This window comes from Neoarius graeffei, chromosome 2 (assembly GCF_027579695.1).
Source record: "Neoarius graeffei isolate fNeoGra1 chromosome 2, fNeoGra1.pri, whole genome shotgun sequence".
NCBI lineage: Eukaryota > Metazoa > Chordata > Actinopteri > Siluriformes > Ariidae > Neoarius > Neoarius graeffei.
In genome coordinates, this window is record NC_083570.1 from 69859271 (window position 1) to 69885387 (window position 26117).

Below are 26117 nucleotides of genomic sequence, written 5' to 3' on the forward strand. Positions count from 1 at the left end.
TAGAAGTGTGATTAGTATAATCAGATTAGAAATTAGAAGTGTGTTAGTATAATCCTGTGATTTGAATTGTAGCCCAGGGAAAATGTATGCAGAAATATAAAACAGCTGCACTTTCAGGTGTATACTAATATTAACAATGGCACATTAATATTAAATTTGTGTTCTTTATAAACAGTAGGTGTCCCCCCCCCCCCCCCCCCCCCTCAAGATTTCTGAAGGCTTTATCCTTTGTATGATTTGAACAAAAAGGGGGAAAAAAAAGGTTGAATCCCATCCCATGTTTCAGTTGTTATATTTTCTTGCTTTAGCAAGGCTGTGGTGCAGAAAGATGAGCATGGTGACACTTTCTGTGCTTGATCAGAACCTGTGATGAAAAAGAAAACGCACACACATGGGAAGCCTAATTGAGAATGGGTTGTCAGTGTAGGTTTATCTGAAATACTCTGACCCAGAATTTTCTTCTTGAGAGGATATAAAGTTTCAACTTAGTCTTTAGACTCTGAAATTTTGCTTGTAATTTATTAACCTATATCATTACCATGAGAACACCATCCTGCATATAAAAGTCAGATCAGACTTTATTCATTAAAGCTAGAACAACTGTTGAACCAAAAATTGTAGCTCATGACCTGTTCCTATAACTTGACATTACTGCTACATGAAATGTTTGGTTTGTATAATCTTAAGAGATTACCAATACTTAATTGTAGGAATTTGTGATTTTTTTTTTCTTTAGATATGGAAAGATCAGTGTCTGTTTAAGGAGCTAAAGCCGCTCAGAATCTTAAGCGATATAAAAAATACTGTTGAGTAAAAGGAACACATGGACCGAAAAGTGTTTTCAGTTGTTATTTTGAAAAGGTCAGCAGTGCACTGATACACCATGAGTGTATTACAACACTGAAACCATAACACAAGCATATCAACAGCAGAAATAGTTTTATGTGACAAGAACTTAATTGATTTTAAAAATGATGTACATGCTGCACTGGCCAAGATCTTGCTGTACCTTTTATCCTTTTACGTTTTAGAGTGTGTGAGATTTGAATAGATCTGTGTATGCAGTGTTTCCCCTATCGTTATATTGGAGGAGGGATACAAAAACACACAGTTTAAAGTGCATATCCTGGACCAAATTCTTTTTTTTTTTTTTGAAACAGTATATGAAAGTATGTCCCTTTACACACTCATCCAGAAGGGTAATTTTGCACAAGGCCATCTGTCTACAGCAGAAAAAAATAAATAACAAAACGCATCTGGAAAAATCCCAAGGGAGTCTGGAGCCAGATTCATGACGTCACCTGCGGAAGCGCCAGCAGGCTGTGAGAGCTTTGCACGGTTTCAGTGCACAGCATGTGTAGACCAAGCGCTCCCATTTCTCTCTCATTTTCCGGTCTTTTGGGAAACGATGAGTGCTAATCCCGTCAAGATTGGTGTTGCTACACCCTCCTACGATACATCTGTTAACCATTTTAATAATTGCGTGATAACGTTGAAGAAATTTGCAGAAAACCACCAGGTCGTTTTCTCATAAACAAACCAGCGCTGGCGTAGGATTCAGAGGGAGGCGTCCCGCACGTGACGTCACGAAAATCAGTGTTTGCCGGGAAATCCAAATGCCAATTTTTTTCAGAGGCGGACCAATTCGCCTCAAAAGGCTTGATTTCAACTGAGTTTTTCTGGTATTGCGCAAGGTAAAAAAAAAATGCGCAAAATGTGACAGATATTTGACCAAAGTTTAATATAGGAGAATTACGTTGATCTTGCTCCTGAATTTACCCGTGATATACACTTTAAGGTTCCAGGGGGAGGGAAAAAAAACAAATGAGTGCAGGCATTAGGACCACGTGGAAAGAGCGCCTACTCAAAAACAGGAGAGTGCGCAGGCACTAAGACCATGCAGAAACATCCCCCGCTCAAGCTGTTGGTTTCCTATCCGATTCACTCTCCTCTCGTGCGCTCAAAAATGATTCAATTTGAACAATGTCAGAACCCCCCAAGCGGCAAAAGATGGAGGACATAGGAATTTTTTTTTAAATATATAAATAAAGTGTGAGTGGCTCACATGGCCATAGGCCGGTGAGGTACTACCATTACCTGTTGTCTGTCCACAGTTCACAAAGATTGCTACTCCTCCATGAGTTTTCAATGGATTTTGATTCTGATTGTTTTTGTTTGGAAGATCAAATTGTTGTTCTCATAAAGAGCAATTTAGCTAATTATAAATGAGTCTGGTTTCTCATGGTACAGCCGTGTGAGCTACTGTGTCGCTGACGTGCTGGTATTAAGTTAGCTGATAAGTTATGAATACTCCTAGTGAGATCATGTTGGAATATGATATCACTTTGTAAACATCAAGTTAGCTTGCCATAGAAAATTACTTTACATGTTACAAACGAACACAGTCAGTCTACTACTGTACTTCACTCAGCACATAAATCAAAGTAGTGATGGGCAGTGGAGAGGTGAGTGAAAAAATTACAGCAAAAAGAAATAAGCTCTCCAACTTTCTAATTAGAATTGTAAATACGTTATAACTATAAATGGTTCATATGCCATTTTAATCTCTGAATCACTACAGTATAACATTTTCATTCATGAAAATATTTATAATTTCTTGTCTGTAACTTGGCAGAGAGCAGGAACAGCTGCCCTGGGTGATGGGCAGGAAGCAGGGACAGCTGCCCCAGGTGATGGGCAGGAAGCAGGGACAGCATGTAGAAAGTGGAGAGGTGAGCGAATTACAGAATCAAGCAATAAGGTATAAGAGGCTGTGGGACAGATGGGTGACACAGCCAAAATGAAGTGTCTTAGTCGTCAGGCCACCATGAGTCTCCAGAATATCTTTGGCGCTCTTTGTCAAGTCTGTGGAACTGTACTGGAGGGATAAACTTTCCTCCAAGATATTCCCAAAACATTGTTCCAAAATAAATGTGAAGACTTAAATATGACCCCTTTAACTGTTTGTTCAGGTCCAAATGCTCTGTAATAGGAGCCGTGGGGAGGGGTCCTGCAGGTGACCATCCTCATCCCGCCAACCAGTCAACTCGGGGGAAACACTGTCAAATTATTGCTAACGTTTTAATTTCAATGTTGTTGTTTTGTAGGCCTCCTTCCAGCGCTCCAACAGCCATGACAAGGTGAGGAAGATTGTAGCGGAGGAAGGACGCGCTGCTCGCAACCTCATTGCCTGGAGTGTGCCTCTAGAGAACAAGGAAGAGGAGAGCAAATACACATACACAAACGGTATATTCTCAGGCAAAGCACATGATGTACACAGAATAGTAACCAAGATTACCTGCTGAACTGCTTCCACTTCTATACAGTGGTGCTTGAAAGTTTGTGAACCCTTTAGAATTTTCTATATTTCTGCATAAATATGACCTAAAACATCATCAGATTTTCATATAAGTCCTAAAAGTAGATAAAGAGAACCCAGTTAAACAAATGAGACAAAAATATTATACTCGGTCATTTATTTGTTGAGGAAAATGATCCAATATTACATATCTGTGAGTGGCAAAAGTATGTGAACCTCGAGGATTAGCAGTTAATTTGAAGGTGAAATTAGAGTCAGGTGTTTTCAGTCAATGGGATGACAATCAGGTGTGAGTGGGCACCCTGTTTTATTTAAAGAACAGGGATCTATCAAAGTCTGATCTTCACAACACGTTTGTGGAAGTGTATCATGGCACGAACAAAGGAGATTTCTGAGGACCTCAAAAAAAGCGTTGTTGATGCTCATCAGGCTGGAAAAGGTTACAAAACCATCTCTAAAGAGTTTGGACTCCACCAATCCACAGTCAGACAGATTGTGTACAAATGGAGGAAATTCAAGACCATTGTTACCCTCCCCAGGAGTGGTCGACCAACAAAGATCACTCCAAGAGCAAGGCGTGTAACAGTGGGCGAGGTCACAAAGACCCCAGGGTAACTTCTAAGCAACTGAAGGCCTCTCTCATATTGGCTAATGTGAATGTTCATGAGCCCACCATCAAGAGAACACTGAACAACAATGGTGTGCATGGCAGGGTTGCAAGGAGAAAGCCACTGCTCTCCAAAAAGAACATTGCTGCTTGTCTGCAGTTTGCTGAAGATCACGTGGACAAGCCAGAAGGCTATTGGAAAAATATTTTGTGGACGGATAAAAACAAAATGGAACTTTTTGGTTTAAATGAGAAGTGTTATGTTTGTAGAAAGGAAAACACTGCATTCCAGCCTAAGAACCTTATCCCATCTGTGAAATGTGGTAGTATCATGGTTTGGGCCTGTTTTGCTGCATCTGGGCCAGGACGACTTGCCATCGTTGATGGAACAATGAATTCTGAATTATAGCGGAGCACCATACCTAAGAAAAAATGGTAAACCCATCGAGTCGTGTTTTTTTTTTTTTTTTTTTGTACGTGTACCGTACCACCAGTCATACACACCGCCTTGTGGCCAGTGCTAGCCAGTAAAGAAATAAAACAAAAGAGACTGGCTATGATGTAAGAAAATTCTACAACCCAGAAACAGATGGGAGCTCCGCTTTTAGGCAGTGCCTAAATCTATATATTACCAGCGAATTCTAAAGGAAAATGTCAGGACATCTGTCCATGAACTGAATCTCAAGAGAAGGTGGGTCATGCAGCAAGACAACGACCCTAAGCACACAAGTCGTTCTACCAAAGAATGGTTAAAGAAGAATAAAGTGAATGTTTTGGAATGGCCAAGTCAAAGTCCTGACCTTAATCCAATCAAAATGTTGTCGAAGGACCTGAAGCGAGCAGTTCATGTGAGGAAACCCACCAACATCCCAGAGTTGAAGCTGTTCTGTACGGAGGAATGGGCTAAAATTCCTCCAAGCCGGTGTGCAGGACTGATCAACAGTTACCGGAAACGTTTAGTTGCAGTTATTGCTGCACAAGGGGGTCACACCAGATACTGAAAGCAAAGGTTCACATACTTTTGCCACTCACAGATATGTAATATTGGATCATTTTCCTCAATAAATAAATGACCAAATATAATATTTTTGTCTCATTTGTTTAACTGGGTTCTCTTTATCTACTTTTAGGACTTGTGTGAAAATCTGATGATGTTTTAGGTCATATTTATGCAGAAATATAGAAAATTCTAAGGGGTTCACAAACTTTCAAGCAACACTGTAGACTTCGTTTGCAAAGCAAATGTGTTGTACATTAGGGCTGGGTCCATAATATGATGACTTAGAATATGAATATCAGTAGCACTTTAACACTGTCTTACATCATTGTGACTGTTATATGCAGCTGACTGGATGGTGAAAAAATCTAACCATTATTCCACGAAACTGAGTCGTACATGAACTGATCGCCCACAAGACGCGTAGTGCCGTGTCTGCTATAAGCCATGCATGATGAGATTGAGTGGAATAACTTATCCACATTCACTGGGTTTTGAGAAACGACGTATTTTTATTTTTTGCAAATTCTATAAATAAAAATTTGGTACTAAACATCAGACAAAATAATTTCTGCTTAGAATGTAAATAAACCGGCAAAATGACAGTAGCAATTTGTAAAAAATGCTGTAATAATAATAATTCTTGAAAAATAAAAAATATATATGTTCTTATCACATAGTTTTATTTGTATTTTGGGGGGTTTGTTTTCGAGTAGAGTTTTTATTTCGTCCTCGGTTGGTGCAGCAACACGCCTCCATTTTGTTCTACTCATGGTATATGAGCTGATAGCCTAGTAGTAGAGTAGCCAATCAGAGTGTGCAACTGCTAATATCCAGTGAATGTGGATAGAAAATATATATATATATATATATATATATATCTTTTTTTTTTTTTTTGTATACCATTTGCTTTCGTCTTCCTTTTTCATGTTAAATTATTATTTTTTTGTAAAAGTAACTTGAATATCTTTCAGTCCAACAACTTTCACTTATTTGTGTTTTAAGCTACTCTCCTCACTGTTAGAACGTACTATATGCTATTTTATGCAATATACTCACTGGTCTTTTTTTTTTTTCTGTATAAGAACCATTAATGCAAATCGTGTGGCAGCAGCACAATGCATAAAATCCTGCACATACAGATCAAGAGCCTCTGTTAATGTTTAGATCCGGGGGAATAATGTTATCATCAGGACTTTGAAGTGGTGGGTGACACTGGTCCAGTCTTCAGCTGTCCAGTTTTGGAAAGCCCGTGCCCAGCAGGGTTCCCGCAGCTCCTTAAAAAGTCTTAAAATGGGCAAGATAAGGTCATAAATGGTCTTAAATTCACTGTAAATTTGTTGTAAGATATTAAATTTGCAGATGTATTGAAGGCTGATTGGGGGGGGAATTGTCACCTACAGCGGCCTACCATAAAACGTCGAATAGTGTGTGTTTGTTAGATTAACTTTAGTATTAGACAGTGAGATACTCCACCTTTTTAATAGAAGTTTTATGTTGCGTTTACGTCTGCTAGCGATGAAGTTCTGTTGTGTGACTTCCATAGACAGTAAGCCATCGCAGTTGCTAAATGCAGTAAGATGGGGCGTTACAAATTTAGCAAGAAATGGTTGGCAGGGGATAGATTTTGGAGTTGGTTGGAGCCAGCAGGAGACTACGAGGCAAGGCGCAGTGTATGCGGAAAGACCATCACCTTAGGGACTATGGGGGTGAAAGCCATTGAATCCCACATGAGAGCTCAAAAGCACCAGCGCTATACAGTGGCAGTTAACGTTAGTGGTAGTAGGGCTGTGTTAATGTCTGTGTCTGAATAGTTTCAACATTTTTGGTGGTCTTAAAAGGCATTGGATTTTACTTTTGAAATGGTGCAACAACCCTGTCCACTGTCGCCTCAGGTTCTTGTTCTTGGCTGTCACGAGTAGAACCTGATGCGGACTTGTGCTTCTGCCTCAAGCAAAACATTTTGTGTCCTGTGATGCTTCTCGACTCACTACAGTTGAAGAGCAGTTACCATAGCTTTCCCGTCAGCTGATCACTGGGTGCTGTTTGTTTTTCTCACCTTTCTGTGTAAACTCTAGGGTGAATACTTGCGCAAACCAATCCATCTGTTGCTGCAATCATATTTCCCGAGATCATGTTTTTTTTCCCCCCATTCTGATTTGTGACATCAGCATTAATTGAAGCTCTTGACCTGGATCTATACAGCTGTATACAGTGCCGTGATACTAGGCGATTGGCTGATTTGGATACTTACAGTGGTATGCACAAGTTTGGGCACCCTGACTGAAAATGTCTCTTACTGTGAATAGTTAAGTGAGCAGCAGATGAACTGATCACCAAAAGGCATAAAGGTAAAGACGAGACATTTCAGTGTTTTCTGCAAGATTTGTGTATTATTTTTGTTTTGTACAATTGGAGAGTGAAAAAAGAAAAGCAACACCATGTTAAAGTTTGGGCACCCCAATACATTTGAGTTCTCAGGTAACTTTTACCAAGGTTCCAGACCTTAATTAGCTTATTGAGCTAAGGCTTGTTCAAATTCTTCGTTAGGAAAGGTCAGATGATGCAGATTTCAAAGCTGTATAAATCCTCTGACTCCTCAAACTTGTCCCTAAAATCAACAGCCATGGGCTCTTCTAAGCAACTCCCTCGCATTCTGAATAATAAAGTAATTGATGCTCACAAAGCAGGAGAAGGCTACAAGAACGTAGCAAAGTGTTTTCAGGTAGCTGTTTCCTCAGATCGTAATATTATTAAGAAATGGCAGTTAACAAACAGTGGAGATCAAGGTGAGGTCTGGAAGATGAAGAAAACTTTCTGAAAGAACTGCCCGTTGGATTGCTAGAAAGGCAAATAAAAACCCCTGTTTGACTGCAAAAGACCTTCAGAAAGATTTAGCAGACCCTGGAGTGGTGGTGCACTGTTCTACTATGCAGTGACACCTGAACAAATATGACCTTCATGGAAGAGTCATCAGAAGAAAACCGTTCCTGCATCCTAGCCACAAAATTCAGCTTCTGAAGTTTGCAAATGAACATCTAAATAAGCCTGATGCATTTTGGAAACAAGTCCTGTGGACTGATGAAATCAAAATAGAACTTTTTGGCCACAATGTGCAAAGGTATGTTTGGAGAAAAAAGGGTGCCAACTTCCAGGAAAAGAACACCTCTCCAACTCTGAAGCATGGGTGTTGGTCAATCCTGCTTTGGGGTTGTGTTGCAGCCAGTGGCACAGGGCACATTTCATTGGTCGAGGGAAGCATGGATTCAAATAAATACCAGCAAACTCTGGAAGCAAACATCACACCATCTGTAAAAAAGTTGAAGTTAAAAAGAGGATGGGTCCTACAATAAGACGATGATCCAAAACACACCTCAAAATCTACAATGGAATACCTCAAGAGGCCCAAGCTGAAGGTTTTGCCCTGGCCCTCACAGTCCCCTGACCTAAACATCATTGAAAATCTGTGGATAGATCTCAAAAGAGCAGTGCATGCAAGACAGCCCAAGAAACTTGTAGAACTGGAAGCCTTTTGCAAGGACGAATGTGTGAAAATCCCCCAGGTAAGAACTGAAAGATTATTAGCTGGCTACAAAAAGTGTTTACAAGCTGTGATACTTGCCAAAGGGGGTGCTACTAGGTACTAACCATGCAGGGTGCCCAAACCTTTTTTTTTTGCTTTGGGCCCTTTTCCTTTTTTTGTAATTTAGAAAATGTAAAAGATGAAAATTAAAAAAAAAATGTTTTTGCTTAAAATATAAAGGGAATGAGTCATCTTTAACTTTATGCCTTTTGGAGATCATTTCATCTTCAACTTGCTTAACTGTTCACAGTAACAGCAATTTTGACCAGGGGTGCCCAAACTTTTGCATACCACTGTACATAAATGCACAGATATTCCTGAAGTGCATATAGTGTATTGTGTAAATATCTTCAAGTTTTTTGTAGTATTATGACCTAATGTTTTTACAACCCCGATTCCAAAAAAAGTTGGGACAAAGTACAAATTGTAAATAAAAACGGAATGCAATGATGTGGAAGTTTCAAAATTCCATATTTTATTCAGAATAGAACATAGATGACATATCAAATGTTTAAACTGAGAAAATGTATCATCTAAAGAGAAAAATTAGGTGATTTTTAAATTTCATGACAACAACACAGCTTAAAAAAGTTGGGACAAGGCCATGTTTCCCACTGTGAGACATCCCCTTTTCTCTTTACAACAGTCTGTAAACGTCTGGGGACTGAGGAGACAAGTTGCTCAAGTTTAGGGATAGGAATGTTAACCCATTCTTGTCTAATGTAGGGTTCTAGTTGCTCAACTGTCTTAGGTCTTTTTTGTCGTATCTTCCGTTTTATGATGCGCCAAATGTTTTCTATGGGTGAAAGATCTGGACTGCAGGCTGGCCAGTTCAGTACCCGGACCCTTCTTCTACGCAGCCATGATGCTGTAATTGATGCAGTATGTGGTTTGGCATTGTCATGTTGGAAAATGCAAGGTCTTCCCTGAAAGAGACGTCGTCTGGATGGGAGCATATGTTGCTCTAGAACCTGGATATACCTTTCAGCATTGATGGTGTCTTTCCAGATGTGTAAGCTGCCCATGCCACATGCACTAATGCAACCCCATAGCATCAGAGATGCAGGCTTCTGAACTGAGCGCTGATAACAACTTGGGTCGTCCTTCTCCTCTTTAGTCCGAATGACACGGCGTCCCTGATTTCCATAAAGAACTTCAAATTTTGATTTGTCTGACCACGGAACAGTTTTCCACTTTGCCACAGTCCATTTTAAATGAGCCTTGGCCCAGAGAAGACGTCTGCGCTTCTGGATCATGTTTAGATACGGCTTCTTCTTTGAACTATAGAGTTTTAGCTGGCAACGGCGGATGGCATGGTGAATTGTGTTCACAGATAATGTTCTCTGGAAATATTCCTGAGCCCATTTTGTGATTTCCAATACAGAAGCATGCCTGTATGTGATGCAGTGCCGTCTAAGGGCCCGAAGATCACGGGCACCCAGTATGGTTTTCCGGCCTTGACCCTTACGCACAGAGATTCTTCCAGATTCTCTGAATCTTTTGATGATGATATGCACTGTAGATGAGGATATGTTCAAACTCTTTGCAATTTTACACTGTCGAACTCCTTTCTGATATTGCTCCACTATTTGTCGGCGCAGAATTAGGGGGATTGGTGATCCTCTTCCCATCTTTACTTCTGAGAGCCGCTGCCACTCCAAGATGCTCTTTTTATACCCAGTCATGTTAATGACCTATTGCCAATTGACCTAATGAGTTGCAATTTGGTCCTCCAGCTGTTCCTTTTTTGTACCTTTAACTTTTCCAGCCTCTTATTGCCCCTGTCCCAACTTTTTTGAGATGTGTTGCTGTCATGAAATTTCAAAATGTCTCACTTTCGACATTTGATATGTTGTCTATGTTCTATTGTGAATACGATATCAGTTTTTGAGATTTGTAAATTATTGCATTCCGTTTTTATTTTCAATTTGTACTTTGTCCCAACTTTTTTGGAATCAGGGTTGTACTTTGCTGGTGTTACAGACTTTGTGTTTTGAGGTTTTTGATTATATTATGTGCATGTGCACAGATTTGTCAGAGCCAGATTCGCTGGCTCTTCTTCTGAATCATCTTCACAGGGGGCTTTTATCACGCGTTTCATTGTGCAAAGATCTAAAAGCACACTTTTATGCATATTCTGACCAACGTCTATGTATGAATAGAGTGCAGTCCTGAATAAGCAATGAAGCTTGCATACGTTAGAAGCTTCTCCTTGATCAGAAAATGTTTTGAAGTCACACTTTTGAGATTTAGATGCTACCTTTTCTCTTTTGTGCTCTTTGTGTACATCGTTCATCCCACATCTCTGCATTATTAGTCATTTATTAGTATCACACTGGATTGTGGGTCTTATGCTCTTATCTTGTTTATTAAAGATAGTTAGATATCTTTACCTACAGCTGACCATTACCACTGACTGTGTAACTACTATATATGGTGAATTACATTTTATATAAATTATCTTTGACTCTTTTAATGCCATCAAACATGCTCAAGCGCTCTCAGGGCTGGATACACTCCTTCATCCTTTTCATATAGACCTCCTACTCAAGTTTTCAGTAAATTTACATGCTGCTTAGGTTCAGGTTTCCTACACGTTTATTCATTTGCGGACCCTTTTATGCAAAATGCCTCCAAATTGGAGCCGAGTCAGTAATCAAAGCAGAAGCTCCGAGTAAAGCCTAGGTCACAACCGGACGTACGATTTTTTTGGCCGTGTGATTTTTGGCGTTTCCCAAATCACTGCGTTTTTTTTTGTGTTTTTTTTTTGTGGAGAAAGACGCACGTTGGCCGTAAGTTTGTCTTGCAGCCTGAAAAAAACATAAGCGCCCGTAGAGTTTGTTTGACATGACAAGCCTCGGTCACAACCGGCCGTACGTGCTCCTACGGCCGGTCTACGTGCAAAAAACGCACGGAGGGCGTGCGTGAAACGCACGGAGGGCGCGCGTGTGACGTGCTGATTTTCGAGCCGTAGACTGGCCGCAGAGGTTCTTTGTCATGTCAAACAAACTCTACAGGCGCTTACGTTTTTTTCAGGTTGCAAGACAAACTTGCGGCCAACGTGCGTCTTTCTCCACGAACAAAAAAAAACGCAGCGATTTGGGAAATGCCAAAAATCACACGGCCAAAAAATAGTACATCCGGTTGTGACCTAGGCTACAAAGAACCTCTGTGGCCGGTCTGCGACCAGTCTATGGCTCGAAAATCAGCACGTCACACGCGCGCCCTCCGTGCGTTTCTTGCGTTTTTTGCACGTAGACCGGCCGTAGGAGCACGTACGGCCATTTGTGACCGAGGCTTAATGCAGATGGTGCAAATGCTGACACTTTTGAGTGTAACCTACAGGTCGTCAAGTTTATGTACATGCACTGATTAGAAATGATCATCTAATATCACAAACTGTACATTTAAGTTGATATTTTAGGTTGGGCTTAGTGTGACAAATCTGGTGTGTAAAGAAAAATATAGTATTCAAAAGTGGTACTAGTGCAAAAAAACACGAACAAAACCCAATCTTGTTGCACGACATGATTCATCCTACAAGTTGAAGAATACTGTCTCGCATATCCAGGTAACACAGAATCCCAGGCAACAAGGAGAAACATCACATATGTCGATATTCATGCTTTAGGGGATGTGTTAAAGTTATTTGTATTGTTTAAAAGGGGTTATAGACTTGTAATAATCATATCATTACATAGATATCATTGAAAATTGAGATTTGTAGTGTAGCCGTGCAATGCATCTTGTTAGTTTTGTTTATTTCAGGCTTCTGTTTGCAGTTGTTCCAGCTCCACCCCGAGCTGAAGTTTTGTAGCTCTGCCTTTTGTCCTTATGAGGCAATTTGTAATGCATGCATGCTGCTTTCAATTAAATACTCATAACACGGCATCTCCATCTATAGACACCGTCCAGCTGCCGACTCGGAAATACTGGACTGTTTCCTAATAACGTCATTCAGCATGCAACATCATACCAGTCAGTAGTAAACACCCGACTGCTATCCTTCTTTTAAATGAAGGTAGAACACTTGGCTTAAAATCAATCACCATCCGCACATTGGCTCTACTAAATCTATAATATTGATCATGTAGTTTGCTGTAGATGGTAAACCGATAACGAACGTTAGTTATCGATCATATCACTAACGCTAGCCAGTTAACTTGCTGCTAGTTCATGAGTGTTTGATTCTCAGACAGACCAGACAAAAGGCAAGCTTTCATGGAGGCATACAATTTTTTTTTTTTTTTGCCCACCCCAGCTCACTCAGATGCTTGAAGGTCAACAACCTACAGTATGTAATTCCATGTTAAAGGAGGTCAGGTTGATTTTAAATCTGGTCAGGATTTTCATTGCGGTTTGCCTCCAGGTCAAAAATATCAGTGGTTCGTTTTCTTAGTTTGGGTTACGAGTGTCCTCTTTGAAGCATTTGCTTTGGTAAACACCAGAATTTATGATCAAATCAAGACGTGCTTTTCATGCTGCGCAGTTCCCTAAAGCAAAGTTTGGTGTCACGATGACAAATAGGCTTTTTTTTATGCTTAATATATTAAATAATGTTCTTTCTTACAGGAAAGTCAAAAGCTCACAACAACAGCAATGCAAGAGCTCAGCGCATCAACTCCATACAACACAGGAGCAAAAAACCGGTAGGAACTCTTGCGCATTGGGTTCATCTTCACCTTCATCTGTTTGCCTGCTCACCACTAGAGGGAAGCAAAGACCAGTTTTCTGTGGACTCAGCAAGGATGGGCTTCTTTACAATTTATAAGATTTTTTTTTTTTGTAAAGTTAGTCTTGGGGAAACTAATAGTAGAAGTTGTCCTGCGTGTGTGTTTGTGTGTCGTTTAGCCTGTGGCGCTGGACTGCAAAGCTGCAGCAGGGTCCATGCTGGAGAAAGGAGCAGAGAAGAGCCCCACTAAAACCAGGCAGCCACGCAAAGTAGACCTGAGGGCTCGTTACTGGGCCTTCCTATTCGATAACCTGCGCCGGGCTGTCGATGAGATCTACGTCACATGTGAATCAGACCAGAGTGTTGTGGAGTGTAAGGTAGGAGCCTAATGACTCTTCAGCCACGATTAAAGGTTTCACATGGTAACTTTTCAGTGAGTGGTGCATTGTCAAATCCAGGCACGTTGACTTGGTACAAAATAAACCTTCAGATTGACGTTGCTGACTGTAAATCTTTATAAGCTTTTATGATTGATTATCGGTCACTTTATCTATTAATCCGTTTGCCTGCTTTGGATCAGAGGGTAATTTGTACGTTTGCCTAGTTTCCTGTTTGGGCCATAAAAACAAGAAACGTTTGCTGAGGGTCATTTGAGAAGAAGCAGGACTGGAAATGTGTTCACAAAAATTGTTCATTCATTGCTCAGAAATGATGGTGGCAGAAAATGTAAACAACCCTTTTTTTTTTTTTTAAATAAAAGCACCCGTATAAACACTGCAAAGAGATTGAGGCTGCTGATAAGAGAATAAGGAAACATTTGTGTTATTATTTCAGTAATATTTTTGCGACGCGTCTCCAGTATTTATTTTGTGTTCTTCAGCCGAGACATCCAGAATATTTCTACAGTACTCCAGCTTGGACTCGAGCAGCCCACATGTTTGGTTTACTTCCTGTATTGATATTCATGCTGCAGTCAGACTGTGCTGTTTCACTTGAAAGTGGCCTGAGAGCATTTCTTGCAAGCAGCCCCGGGCCAGTAGTTTTGGTCACACTCGCCCAAGTGAACAATAACATGCTAAGCACAAAAGGGTTTGAGTCACACGTGCTAAATACTGGCATGTCCGAAACACACCCATTTCGTTATAGTTGGTTCATATTAGAAAAATTCCTTCAAACTCAACGAGCCAGAAACTTTTCATTGACCTAAAGATAACCCAATGCTGTAAGAAATATTCCTTGAGAAAGTTTTGCGCTGCCCTGCCAAAACTAATCCGCCAAGAAGGGAGTGCTGCCTAATTTCTTTGGCATTTTCATGTTTTTTTTTTTTTCTCTTTTTTTTTTTTTTTCTCTCCCCTCTCTCCCCTGCCCAGTGCTAGGTCACTGAGAGGAAAGTCTGGCTGACCTCTCAATAAAGATTCCTGATAACCCCGTCTCTACTCTTCAGGAATGTGGATTGGGGTTTTTTCAACAGTCAATCAGATTTACTACTACCCCATGGTCAGAGGAAATGATGTCACATACTGGAATGACTGAGTAAACCTCTTGATAGGACTTACCCTTTTCAGACCCTAGCACTTGGCTAGGAACATAAGAGGAAGACTGGCACAGCAGCTCTTTCACTCTGTGACCAGTAGAGGGAAATGGAGGGTTGAGACAGTTGGATTTTTGTGGAGTTTCCCTCCTCCTTTCAACATTCCTTTTGTTTTCTGGTTTGTGTCAGAGAGGGCTTTGAAGGTGCGCTGGTGAGAGAATTATCACTGGCTGCTCTCTAGGGCCTTCCTGGAGGGAGTGCAGATTGATGACGGTGTGTAAACAAAGTTCCCCCTATTCCTCCCCCATTTTTGTGTGTGTGTGTGTGGAGAGAGCAAGCCCAGGGCCTCAGAGTGAGGGGTCTATCAGATGACGTCTGATAACACTGTTTTAAACAGAACAGGGAGCCCTGGCGTTGTTCTTACTTTGGCCTTACAGAAGTAGGGGCAAAAGTAGGAACATGTACCGCAGTAAGCTAAGCTAACACACACACACACACTAGTCAGCCATACAAACATTCCGACAGTGCTTTGGTTGTCTCGCCAGGCCCACGTTGCCCTGCGGCAGCTGCACCAAGAGCCAGCTAATATAGTGCGGTGTGCACTGGCATGGCAATGCCTCCACACAACATGCCATGTGTTGACTCTGGCTAACACACAGTGCTGTAGTGCTTGATTAGGGCTCCTGCTGCGTATTCCTCTGTGTTCCGAGTTCTAGATTGGCGTGTAATCTTGAATCATGGTGAACATGGTTCAGATGAGGACTAGTGGTGAGTGCTACTGAATGCAACCTCTTGTGGTCTGCTCATTGACGGTAGCTCTGTGGGTGTCATCCACATGCAGAACTTTGCCAGATGCGACCGCTCTACTGTTCACGCTCCTCCAAATGTACTGTGAATCTAGTAAATCCAGTATAAGGGTAGAGCAGTCTTGCAGAGATCCTTCACCTCTGCACATGCTTGTACACTAAATATAAACACACATTTCATATTCCTATTATACCCTGACTTCAGTTCAGCTGTAATAATGTGAACCTCTTGATGATGAGTGAATTTTCTGTCCAGCGTGCAGGACTGCAGTTCCTGTTCTGGTGATTTATAGAGCAGTGTAGGGATGTAACTGAAAGCAAATACATGATTCAGAATGAGCAGATGATGTGGTCTAAACAGATACAAATAGGAAGTGCACTATTTTGATTAACTTTGCCAGAAAGGTTCACAGGGCGTCTAGTTGATACATACACAGCATCCCCCCCCCATTTTTTTTTTTTTTTTAAACTGTGGTGCTTAAAATCTCACTGCTAGTTTGTTTATATTTGGATAAATATGCTGTATAGCCAAAAGTATATGGATACCTGACCATCATAGCTTTATATATGTGTTTTAAATATCCCTTTCCAAAACTGAGAATTAATATGGATTTAACCCCATTTGTTACTGTAACAGCCTCCACTCTTCTGCGAAGGCTTTCCACTAGAAATTGGCAGGCATGTAATGAGTCACAGATTGATATTACCCCCCCCCCCCCCCCCCATGATATTTTTGTGAAAAAAAATTTTTATCATAAAATTTAACATTTTTCCTGTTCTTAAATATTTCTTTTGTTAAATAAGAACTTTTTCATTTTCCTAAGAACAACAATTACCACGTTTGTGAAGGTCAGAATAAAATAATAGCCTATTAACTAAAATATATTTATTTGATTAAAAATGACAAAAGTTAAACATAAATGGGCCTTTTCTGAATAAACATAGATGAACATTTGTACTACCTCAATTTGCTTCTCTTTTCTTTTGCTTTCAGCAGTCTATAAAAATATGAAGGATAAAAAATAACTTGGATTTATTTTTAAATCTATTCAATTGCATCACAGCTCTTTCCTATTTTAGATAGTGTGTGCTTTTTTTTTTTTGTGACAGTAGAGCTCTCTTACTTCTGCCTATGGTGAAGTCATGTGCATTCCCTCTATTGTGCATTGTGTTTTTTTTAATTGATTCAAATTGTCTCAAATTTGTACCATGATTTATCTTTGCACAATGTTATTACATGCCCAGATATTGGAACATGGCCATGGGGATTTTTGCTGATTCAGCTTTTGGACCACTAATGATGTTGGACAAGAAGGTCTGGCATGCAGTCAGAGTTCCAGTTCATTCCAAAGGTGTTCAGTGGGGTTGAGTTCAAGGCTTTGTGCAGGCCACTTGAGATTCACACCAACCTTGGAGAAGCAGTGTCTTTATAGACCTTGCTTTGTGCACAGGGGCATTGTCATGCTGGAACAGGTTTGGTCCCCTTAGTTCCAGTGAAAGGGAAATCTTACTGCTACAGCATACAAAGTCATTCTAGATAGCTGTGTGCCTCCAGCGTTGCAGTAACAGTTTCTGAAAGACCAACACATGGGTGTGATGATCAGGTGTCCACAGACATTTGGCCATCTAGTGCAGAACCAACTAATATCAAAAAATATCTTGGGTATTTATTAGTATGAGATGTTGTGTTATTTTTTTTTTTAAACTACTGAATTTCACAGCAACAGAACACATTAGATACACGTTTATAAGAACTACATAATAAATATAATAAACGAATAATAGTGGGTGTAAGTTCCACCAGTATAACACGTTTTAAAAGATGCTTCACAGACACCTGAGGGTCACAATGGTTTCTTTCCTTCCTTCCTCCCTTCCCTTCCCTCCAGTAAGTGAGACTGAGTGAGACAAACTAATATTCTGAACCTTATTGATGTGGGAAATGAACACGATTAGCTGGAAATGGCATCATTTAAGGCTTCTTTTTTAATATTAATCAATTAATTGAAAGGGTTGGCAGTCCTGTTTGTTGTTGTCACACGTAGACACATCTTATTTGCTTAATTTCTTTTTTTTTTTTTTAAATCAAAACACGAGGGAAATGTTTTTATCAAGGCTACTTTTTATAACACTTTATAAGCCTCTCTGAATGCACAATACATCTCACCTTGAGGCAGATGGGCTACAACAGCAGCAGATCATATCGAGTTCTACCCCTGTCCATCAAGAACATGACTCTGAGGAAACAGTTGTGTGTTGAGAGAGATGCTTTTCTACTCACCATGATTGTAAAGAGGTTATTTAAGTTACTGTAGTATTCCTGGATTTTTGTTTGTTTTTTGCACCATTCTTAGTAAACTGTTGAGGCCAAGGAAATCAACATGTTCTGAACAAAAAAAAAAAAAAAGCCTGTCTGGCACCAACAGCAGGGTGGTCCCGAAATGTATGGGAAATATTTTTTTTTACCAAAACATTCCGACCACCCTAACATTTTTTTACATAGGCTAAAAGAAGGCAACAAGCAAAATTTCAGAAAAATTGGTTAATATTTAGAGGTGCCACACGAGGTTGCAAATCGGGTTAAGCCATTAACATTAGCTGGTGCGTAGACTGTTGCAGAGAAGATCTCAAGCCCCCAAAAAGTCACAGTTCTAGAGGGAATATGCCACTTCTATGAAAAAGAAGAGGCAGGAAGAGTTTATAGACTGATAGAAGGTTAACTTTCATGCACTAAGGGCTTCTTAAACAATGAGCACTGATCGTAATATGCTGATGAAGTTGTGAATGTTTTTTCTTTCTATGTTTTTCAGATGGCTAGCAACAGTAATACAAGTAGTACCAGTGGCGCAAAGCACAAAACCAGAAAGGACAATTATGTTTGGTTAATTGATCCCACTTCCAAGGAACTGTCTGGGAGAAAGCTTCCTTCTGCTAGGGCAGTCCTTAGTGTGTTCTTTTATCTCCACAAGATACCATAATACCGAAGGGTTTAGAAAATCACAGACAAGTAATAGCTATTGTTACTTTTAACACAAAGTTATATTACTGTATTGTTTGTATTAATATGAAACAGTTAATAAGCCACATTATTTTATATTGTGTCTTGAGTGAAAACTTTAATGGCTTTGTGGCACCTCTAAACATTGTTCAATCTTAACCAAATTTCGCACAATAACTTCTTTTAGGCAATGTAAAAAAAAAAAGGTAAGGTGGTCGTAACAAAATCCTAAAAAAAAAAATTGGGGACCACCCTAACCAACAGCCATGCCATGGTAACCAAGATCACATTTTATCCCAATTCTGATGTTTGATATGAACATGAACTGAAGCTCTTGACCTGTATAGGGATCGACCGATATGTTTTGTTTTTTTTTTCTTTCAGGGCCGATACCGATAATTATGGAATTGGGATGCTGATAACCGATATGTGCAACCGATAAATGTAAACATTATAATTCACATGAAATTAAACATAGCACACACTGACACAGACCTTCATATCCATGAAATGTATGTTTAATTGTAAAATTGAACATGAAATTTTGTGCAGGGAGATGCCAGCAGCATTTGTATCATAAAGTCAAACATTAGTTAGAATAAAATGAGAAATAAAATAATGATAAAATATTCACCAATAAAAAAATAAATCACTCCCTACTATATTACAGCTCACCATTTTCAGTGGAAAATAAATGAAAATACACTCATGCAAATGGACAATTACACAGATGCAAATGGACAATTTTAACGAGTAGTAGATGAAGAATGTAAACATATAATGATGTTGTGCTTTTGCAACTTGTGTGTTTGTGACTTATTGCGGCAAAAGCAGCGTGTCCTTACCTTGAAGTGGGATCTGCTTCTGCCCGAGTGCCCGTACGGCCGCCTTGAAACAGTTCACGGCGTTTAGCTACGCGTGTTGATTGGCTGTATCCCTTGTGCCGCTTCTGCCCGAGTGCCCGTACGGCCGCCTTGAAACAGTTCACAGCGTTTAGTTACGCGTGTCGATTGGCTATATCTCTTGTGCCAAACAAATCAGATGTTGTGGTGGGCGGGACCGTGTTCTTGAACTCAGAGAGGCGAGTGCAGGAAAGGACGTGCAGTGACAGTCGCGTTAGGAACGAAACGGCTGCAAAAAGGCATGTTATCGGCATATCGGTGGAAATTATGGCCGATACCGATAACCCTAAAAACGCAGAAAATCGGCTCGATATATCGGCCAGGCCGATTATCGGTCGACCCCTAGACCTGTATTTGCATAATTTTATGCATTGCACTGCTGCCTTATGATTTGGCTTATTGAATAATTGCGTGAATGCGCAGGTGCCCAGGTTTTCCTGTTAGAGCCTGGTGAGTGTATTAATGTATGATTGTTATTGATAATATACAACCCAACCACAACCCTGTCTGTTTTATGTGTTGCGTCATTTCATGATATTTTTTTCCCTGTAACGTGGCAGTCCTCTGTTTTTAAAGGAGTGCTAGTACAGTTAGTTTATCCTCCTGGCTCACCAGTGTGTTTTAGAAGAGATTTTTGATGCAATGGAGGGCATTGAGCCAGTGCTGTATTCTTTTTCTCTTAGAGGCTTGATTGTTCCAGCAAGATGATTTATCCTCATATTCTGATAACGCCCACATCTTTAACCTGCAGCCCCGCGCCTAATTACTTCTTATCAGGCCTTTCTTCAATCCCAAGCCCTGATTTATACCACCTGTGTGTGTGTGTGAAAGAGAGAGAGAGAGACTATGCATATTATATACAAGAAGTCTGTACTGTTGAATATCTGCGGATATGTTTTACAGTTTGATACTATAACCAGCTTGAAAATCTAGAAAAACGTTTAGTTTTGCAAATTGTACATCATAGCAGTATTACTTTAGCTCGATACTAAGGTTCTATGCTGGAGTAAAATTTGTAAAACTAAATATTTTACCAGATAATGCAGTAAAAGTTTCAGTATTCTTAATTGTGTGTGTGTGTCGGGGGGGGACTATGCTCCAAAAGCACTGAAGCAGCACAGCACTATTTATTTATTTATTTAAATTAGGGGGGGGGGGGGGGGGGGGTGTTTTTCGTTTCCACCACTAGATGGTGAGCATTGTGTTTTTGGGTTGTCCATGCATCTCTCTGTCTGTGCCATCTGTGTTTATATCTCAAGAACAAGTGGTTGAAATATTTTTGTAGGATTTGTATGGATTTATTGTTCTAACCAGGAGATAAACTGATTAGATTTTGTAATTGATCGAAACAGGGTCAAGGTCACAGCAGGGTCAGAAGTCTGAAACGGTTACTACTGTTGGCAGCAGATTCATCCCTGTTGATGCCATTGTGATCCCGTTCTACTTGTTCACGGTTACATTATTCATTCACGAATGAATGATGGGTCCAGGAGTTGATTGCTTATCCCAGGAACACTGTACACGAGGTGGGAATACACCCTGGATGGGATGCCAGATCATTGCAGGGCACCATGCATGCACATTCGGACGCTCAGTTATACCAATGGACAATTTTTAGGCTAGTTAATTCCACTGATGAACATGTTTTCAGGAGGAAACCCATATGGACAGACCGTGAAACACGGACAGTAACCTGAGTTCAGGATTGAATCGGAGAGCTTGAAGCCATGAAGCAGCAATGATAACCACTACACCACCAAAGTATTTTTTATTGCTAAATTTTGCCAAAATATCATATAATAATAGTAGTAGTAGTAATAATAATACAACCCCAATTCCAAAAAAGTTGGGATGCTGTGTAAAATGTAAATAAAACCCATATATTTTTTTTACAGTAGAACAAAACATATCAAGTGTTTAAACTGAGAAAATGTACCCTTTTTTTAAGGTAATTTTGAATTTGGTGGCAGCAGCACGTCTCAAAGTTGGGACAGGGCCATGTTTATCACTGTGTAGCATCCCCTCTTCTTTTAACAACAGTCAGTAAACATCTGGGATCTGAGACGACCAGTTGCTGGAGTTTTGGGAGAGGAATGTTGCCTGATATAGGATTCCAGTAGGATTCCATCTGCTCAACAGTCCTGGGTCTTATTTTTCATTTCATGATGTGCCAAATGTTTTCAATTGGTGAAAGGTCTGGACTGCAGGCAGGCCAGTTCAGCACCCATACTCTTCTACTACAAAGCCATGCTGTTGTAATGGCTGCAGTATGCGATTTAGTCTTGCTGAAATATGCAACGCCTTCCTGGAAAAAGACATTGTTTGGATGGGAGCATACAGTGGTGCTTCAAAGTTTGTGAACCCTTGAGAATTTTCTGTAACCCTATAACCCTTGAGAATTTTCTATATAGGGACCGCACGTCTCACTTTACCTCGCTCATTTGCACTATTCCGCACTACCTCATCTTAACAGCTGCTAGTTTGTTTATATTGCTTATTTCATGTTTACCTGCTATGGACCCTTTTCACGTGACGTCACGACAAACGCGGCCGCCATTTTGGACGTGTACTACCAGTAGTTTACCACAGCCAGCATTGAGGAACGGCAGCAAAGAAAGTGTTTATTTTCAGCAAGACTTCCATCATGCCACTATATTGTTGTGCACCTGGATGTAGTAACCATCAACAAACAAGGCAAGGGTTATCATTTTATCGGATCCCGGTAGATGCTGACCGACAGAGAAGATGGATAGCGGCATACCAGCGCTTGTGTAGTGACCACTTTGTTGGAGGTAAGACGAATAAAATTAGCCAGAAAAGGCATTACATTGCTGTTAACATTCTGTGGCGGCGAGTGTGTAACCAAATAGGCTAAAATAACCCATTGTAACCTCTTTGTTCTTCTGTAGTAGCTATTAGCTAACGACATTAGCTAGCGTTGTGTTCCTTTGCTGTTGGTAGACTGTAGGACAGATCAGAGGCAGTGTCCTACAAACAGCGCTTAATTTGAGGGGGAGCAAGCCGGAGCGCGCTCCGGAACCTCGGGCGTTGGCTCCGGCAGCTATTTACACTGGATCCGGTGATCCGACACCTCTTTTGACTATGTAACAAAAAAATAATAATAATAATTAAATAAAAAAATGCAAGTTTATTTAGTGTTAATGTCTGATTTTGATATCTGTCTTGTTGGTGATTTCTCTCATGAAACGACATCCACAAAATATCTGCAGATGAACTTAATTTGCAGTGTTATTACAAAACATGCCCAGAAGCGCAGCGCAGCGCCGCGCCCCTCTCCTCTCCTCTTTTTTTTTTTTTCCGCACCGGAGCAGCTCATCCTCTGCGCTCCGGGACCTCCCACTTTACAAATTAAGCACTGCCTACAAATAAGTGTTCAAAATAAGAGGAACATGTATTTGTCTCTTAAATCCAGGCCGTTCCCTGTAATCTGTAACACTGGGTTGGAGAAAGTAATGGCAAATAGTGAGTGCACAAACCATAGAAGGGAAACTGTACACAGCGCCAGGGCAGTGTGACGGTACGTCTACTTTTAGATTGTGTTAGCTTATCAATGAACACACTTGTCACTCGACGAGTTTCACGCCTTTACGACGGATACTTAAATGTGTGTTAGGTATTATTGTTGCAGTCTAAGCAGTCATTGTAGCAACTAGATGAGCGAGAACCGAAAGGGTCTGTGCCATAAACCGTTATTTCTGTACGGCGTTGCTAATGTGTCGTTACTGTTGTTATTTCTCCCTCTGCTCGCCCTGTAAATGCCCTACGTCGCTGGATAGCGAAGGTGTTTTCTGCATCTCGCTCCTTTTTCTTGTATGTTCTCCGTTTGTCGCCTTCCTCGCATTCAAACCAATTCGAGCCGAAGTCCGCTACATGTCCAAAATGGTGGTTGCGTTTACGAAGGTCACGTGACTGAAAAGGGTCTTTTTGAACCAATTTGTGTGTGTGTGTGTGTGTGTGTATATGTATGCTGTGTTCTGTACGTCTAGTTCATATCTAGTGTTTATACTGTTTATATTGTCTGAGTGTTTAGTCTGTGTAGTTCTTATCTTGTGTTTATACTGTTTATTTATACTGTATATATTGTTTGAGTGTTTAGTCTATGTCTAGTTCCTATCTAGAATGTTTATACTGTTTATATTGTTTTTTTCCAATTATTCTATTTTTATTTTTATTTATTGCATTGCCTGTTTGCACCGTGGGTCAGAGAGGACTGAAATTTCATCTGTGCTGTATGTCGAGCATGTATGGCATATTTGACAATAAAGTTGACTTGACTGTGAGTGGCAAAAGTATGTGAACCTCTAGGATTAGCAGTTTTCAATCAATGGGATGACAATCAGGTGTGAGTGGGCACCCTGTTTTTATTTAAAGAACAGGGATCTCGCAAAGTCTGATCTTCACAACACGTTTGTGGAAGTGTATCATGGCACAAACAAAGGAGATTTCTGAGGACCTCAGAAAAGCGTTGTTGATGCTCATCAGGCTGGAAAAGGTTACAAAACCTGAAGAGTTTGGACTCCACCAATCCAGTCAGACAGATTGTGTACAAATGGAGGAAATTCAAGACCATTGTTCCCTTCCCCAGGAGTGGTCGACCAAAAAAGATCACTCCAAGAGCAAGGCGTGCAATAGTCGGCGAGGTCACAAAGGACCCCAGGGTAACTTCTAAGCAACTGAAGGCCTCTCTCACATTGGCTAATGTTCATGAGTCCACCATCAGGAGAACACTGAACAACAATGGTGTGCATGGCAGGGTTGCAAGGAGAAAGCCACTGCTCTCCAAAAAGAACATTGCTGCTCGATTGCAGTTTGCTGAAGATCACGTGGACAAGTCAGAATGCTATTGGAAAAATGCTTTGTGGATGGATGAGAACAAAATAGAACTTTTTGGTTTAAATGAGAAGCGTTATGTTTGGAGAAAGGAAACACTGCATTCCAGCAGAAGAACCTTATCCCATCTGTGAAACATGGTGGTGGTAGTATCATGGTTTGGGCCTGTTTTGCTGCATCTGGGCCAGGACAGCTTGCCATCATTGATAGAACAATGAACTCTGAATTATACTAGCGAATTCTAAAGGAAAATATCAGGAAGTCTGTCCATGAACTGAATCTCAAGAGAAGGTGGGTCATCCAGCAAGACAACGACCCTAAGCACACAAGTCGTTCCACCAAAGAATGGTTAAAGAAGAATAAAATGAATGTTTTGGAATGGCCAAGTCAAAGTCTTGACCTTAATCCAATCGAAATGTTGTGGAAGGACCTGAAGTGAGGAGTTCATGTGAGGAAACCCACCAACATCCCAGAGTTGAAGCTGTTCTGTATGGAGGAATGGGCTAAAATTCCTCCAAGCCGGTGTGCAGGACTGATCAACAGTTACCGCAAACGTTCAGTTACAGTTATTGCTGCACAAGGGGGTCACACTCAGATACTGAAAGCAAAGGTTCACTTACTTTTGGCACTCACAGAGATGTAATATTGGATAATTTTCCTCAATAAATAAATGACCAAGTATTATAATTTTGTCTCGTTTGTTTAACTGGGTTCTCTTTATCTACTTTTAGGACTTGTGTGAAAATCTGATGTTGTTTTAGGTCCTATTTTTGCAGAAATATAGAAAATTCTAAAGGGTACACAAAGTTTCAAGCACCACTGTATGTTGCTCTAAAACCTGTGTATATACCTTTTAAGCATTGATGGTGCCTTTCCAGTTGTGTAAGCTGCCCATGCCATAGGCACTAATGCCTCCCCATACCATCAGAGATGCAGGCTTTTGAACTGAGTGTTGATAAGGCAGATGGTCTCCTCTCCTCTTTCGTCCAGAGGATGCGGTGTTTATGGTTTCCAAAAAGAATTTCAAATTTCGATTTGTCTGACCACAGAACAGTTTTCCACTTTGCCTCAGTCCATTTTAAACGAGCTTTGGCCCAGAGAAGATGGCGGCATTTCTGGATCATGTTCACATGTGGCTTTTTTGCATGATGGAGCTTGAACCTGCATTTGTGGCTGGCACAGCGAACCATGTTCACAGACGGTGATTTCTGGAAGTGTTCCTGAGCCCATGCAGTGATTTTTTTTTTTTTTCTTTCCTTACAGAATCATGCCTACTTTTAACGCAATGCAGCCTGAGGGCCCAAAGATCACTGACCTCCAATATTGATTTTGGGCCTTGTTCCGTGCGCACAGAGATTTCTCCAGATTCTCTGAATCTTTTGATTATATTATGTACTTTAGATGATGAGAGATTCAACGTCTTCGCAATTTTACATTGAGAAACCTTTATTCTGAAATTGTTCCACAATTAGTCAACGCAGTTTTCTGCAGATTGGTGAACCTCTGCCCATCTTTACTTCTGAGAGACTTGGCCTCTCTAAGATGCTCTCTTTAATGCCCAATCATGCGACTGACCTGTTGCCAATTAATCTAATTAGTTGCAAAATGTTTCTCCAGATGTTTTTTTCTTTTTAGTACCACTCAGTTTTCCAGCCTTTTGGTGTGCCTGTCATGACTTTTTTTGAGATGTGTTGCTGCCATCAAATTCAAAATGAGCTAATATTTTTCACGAATTAGTAAAATGTCTGTTTAATGGTAGACTGCCTTTCAGATTTTAAGTGTAGATCATAAGAATTTTCCCTGACACCTAATTATTTTTGTTTCGTGGACGGAAAGCTACTGAATTTGAAT

The 26117-nt window shown here is 40.4% G+C and overlaps 1 protein-coding gene across 5 annotated transcripts in view; it reads left to right on the top strand.

Moving 5' to 3' along the window:
* scaper (S-phase cyclin A-associated protein in the ER) overlaps window positions 1–26117 on the top strand; it is a 186493-nt gene that overhangs the window by 34137 nt on the left and 126239 nt on the right. For 2 of the 5 annotated variants that reach the window (XM_060914840.1, XM_060914839.1), the window contains exons 2-5: window positions 2636–2732; window positions 3108–3246; window positions 13079–13155; window positions 13358–13555. In XM_060914840.1, the coding sequence (XP_060770823.1) occupies window positions 2661–2732; window positions 3108–3246; window positions 13079–13155; window positions 13358–13555 (486 nt within the window). In that variant the 5' untranslated portion in view covers window positions 2636–2660. Of the gene's footprint in view, window positions 1–231; window positions 2466–2635; window positions 2733–3107; window positions 3247–13078; window positions 13156–13357; window positions 13556–26117 lie in introns of those variants that run through there. The other 3 variants (XM_060914836.1, XM_060914837.1, XM_060914838.1) reach the window with 2 other exon arrangements.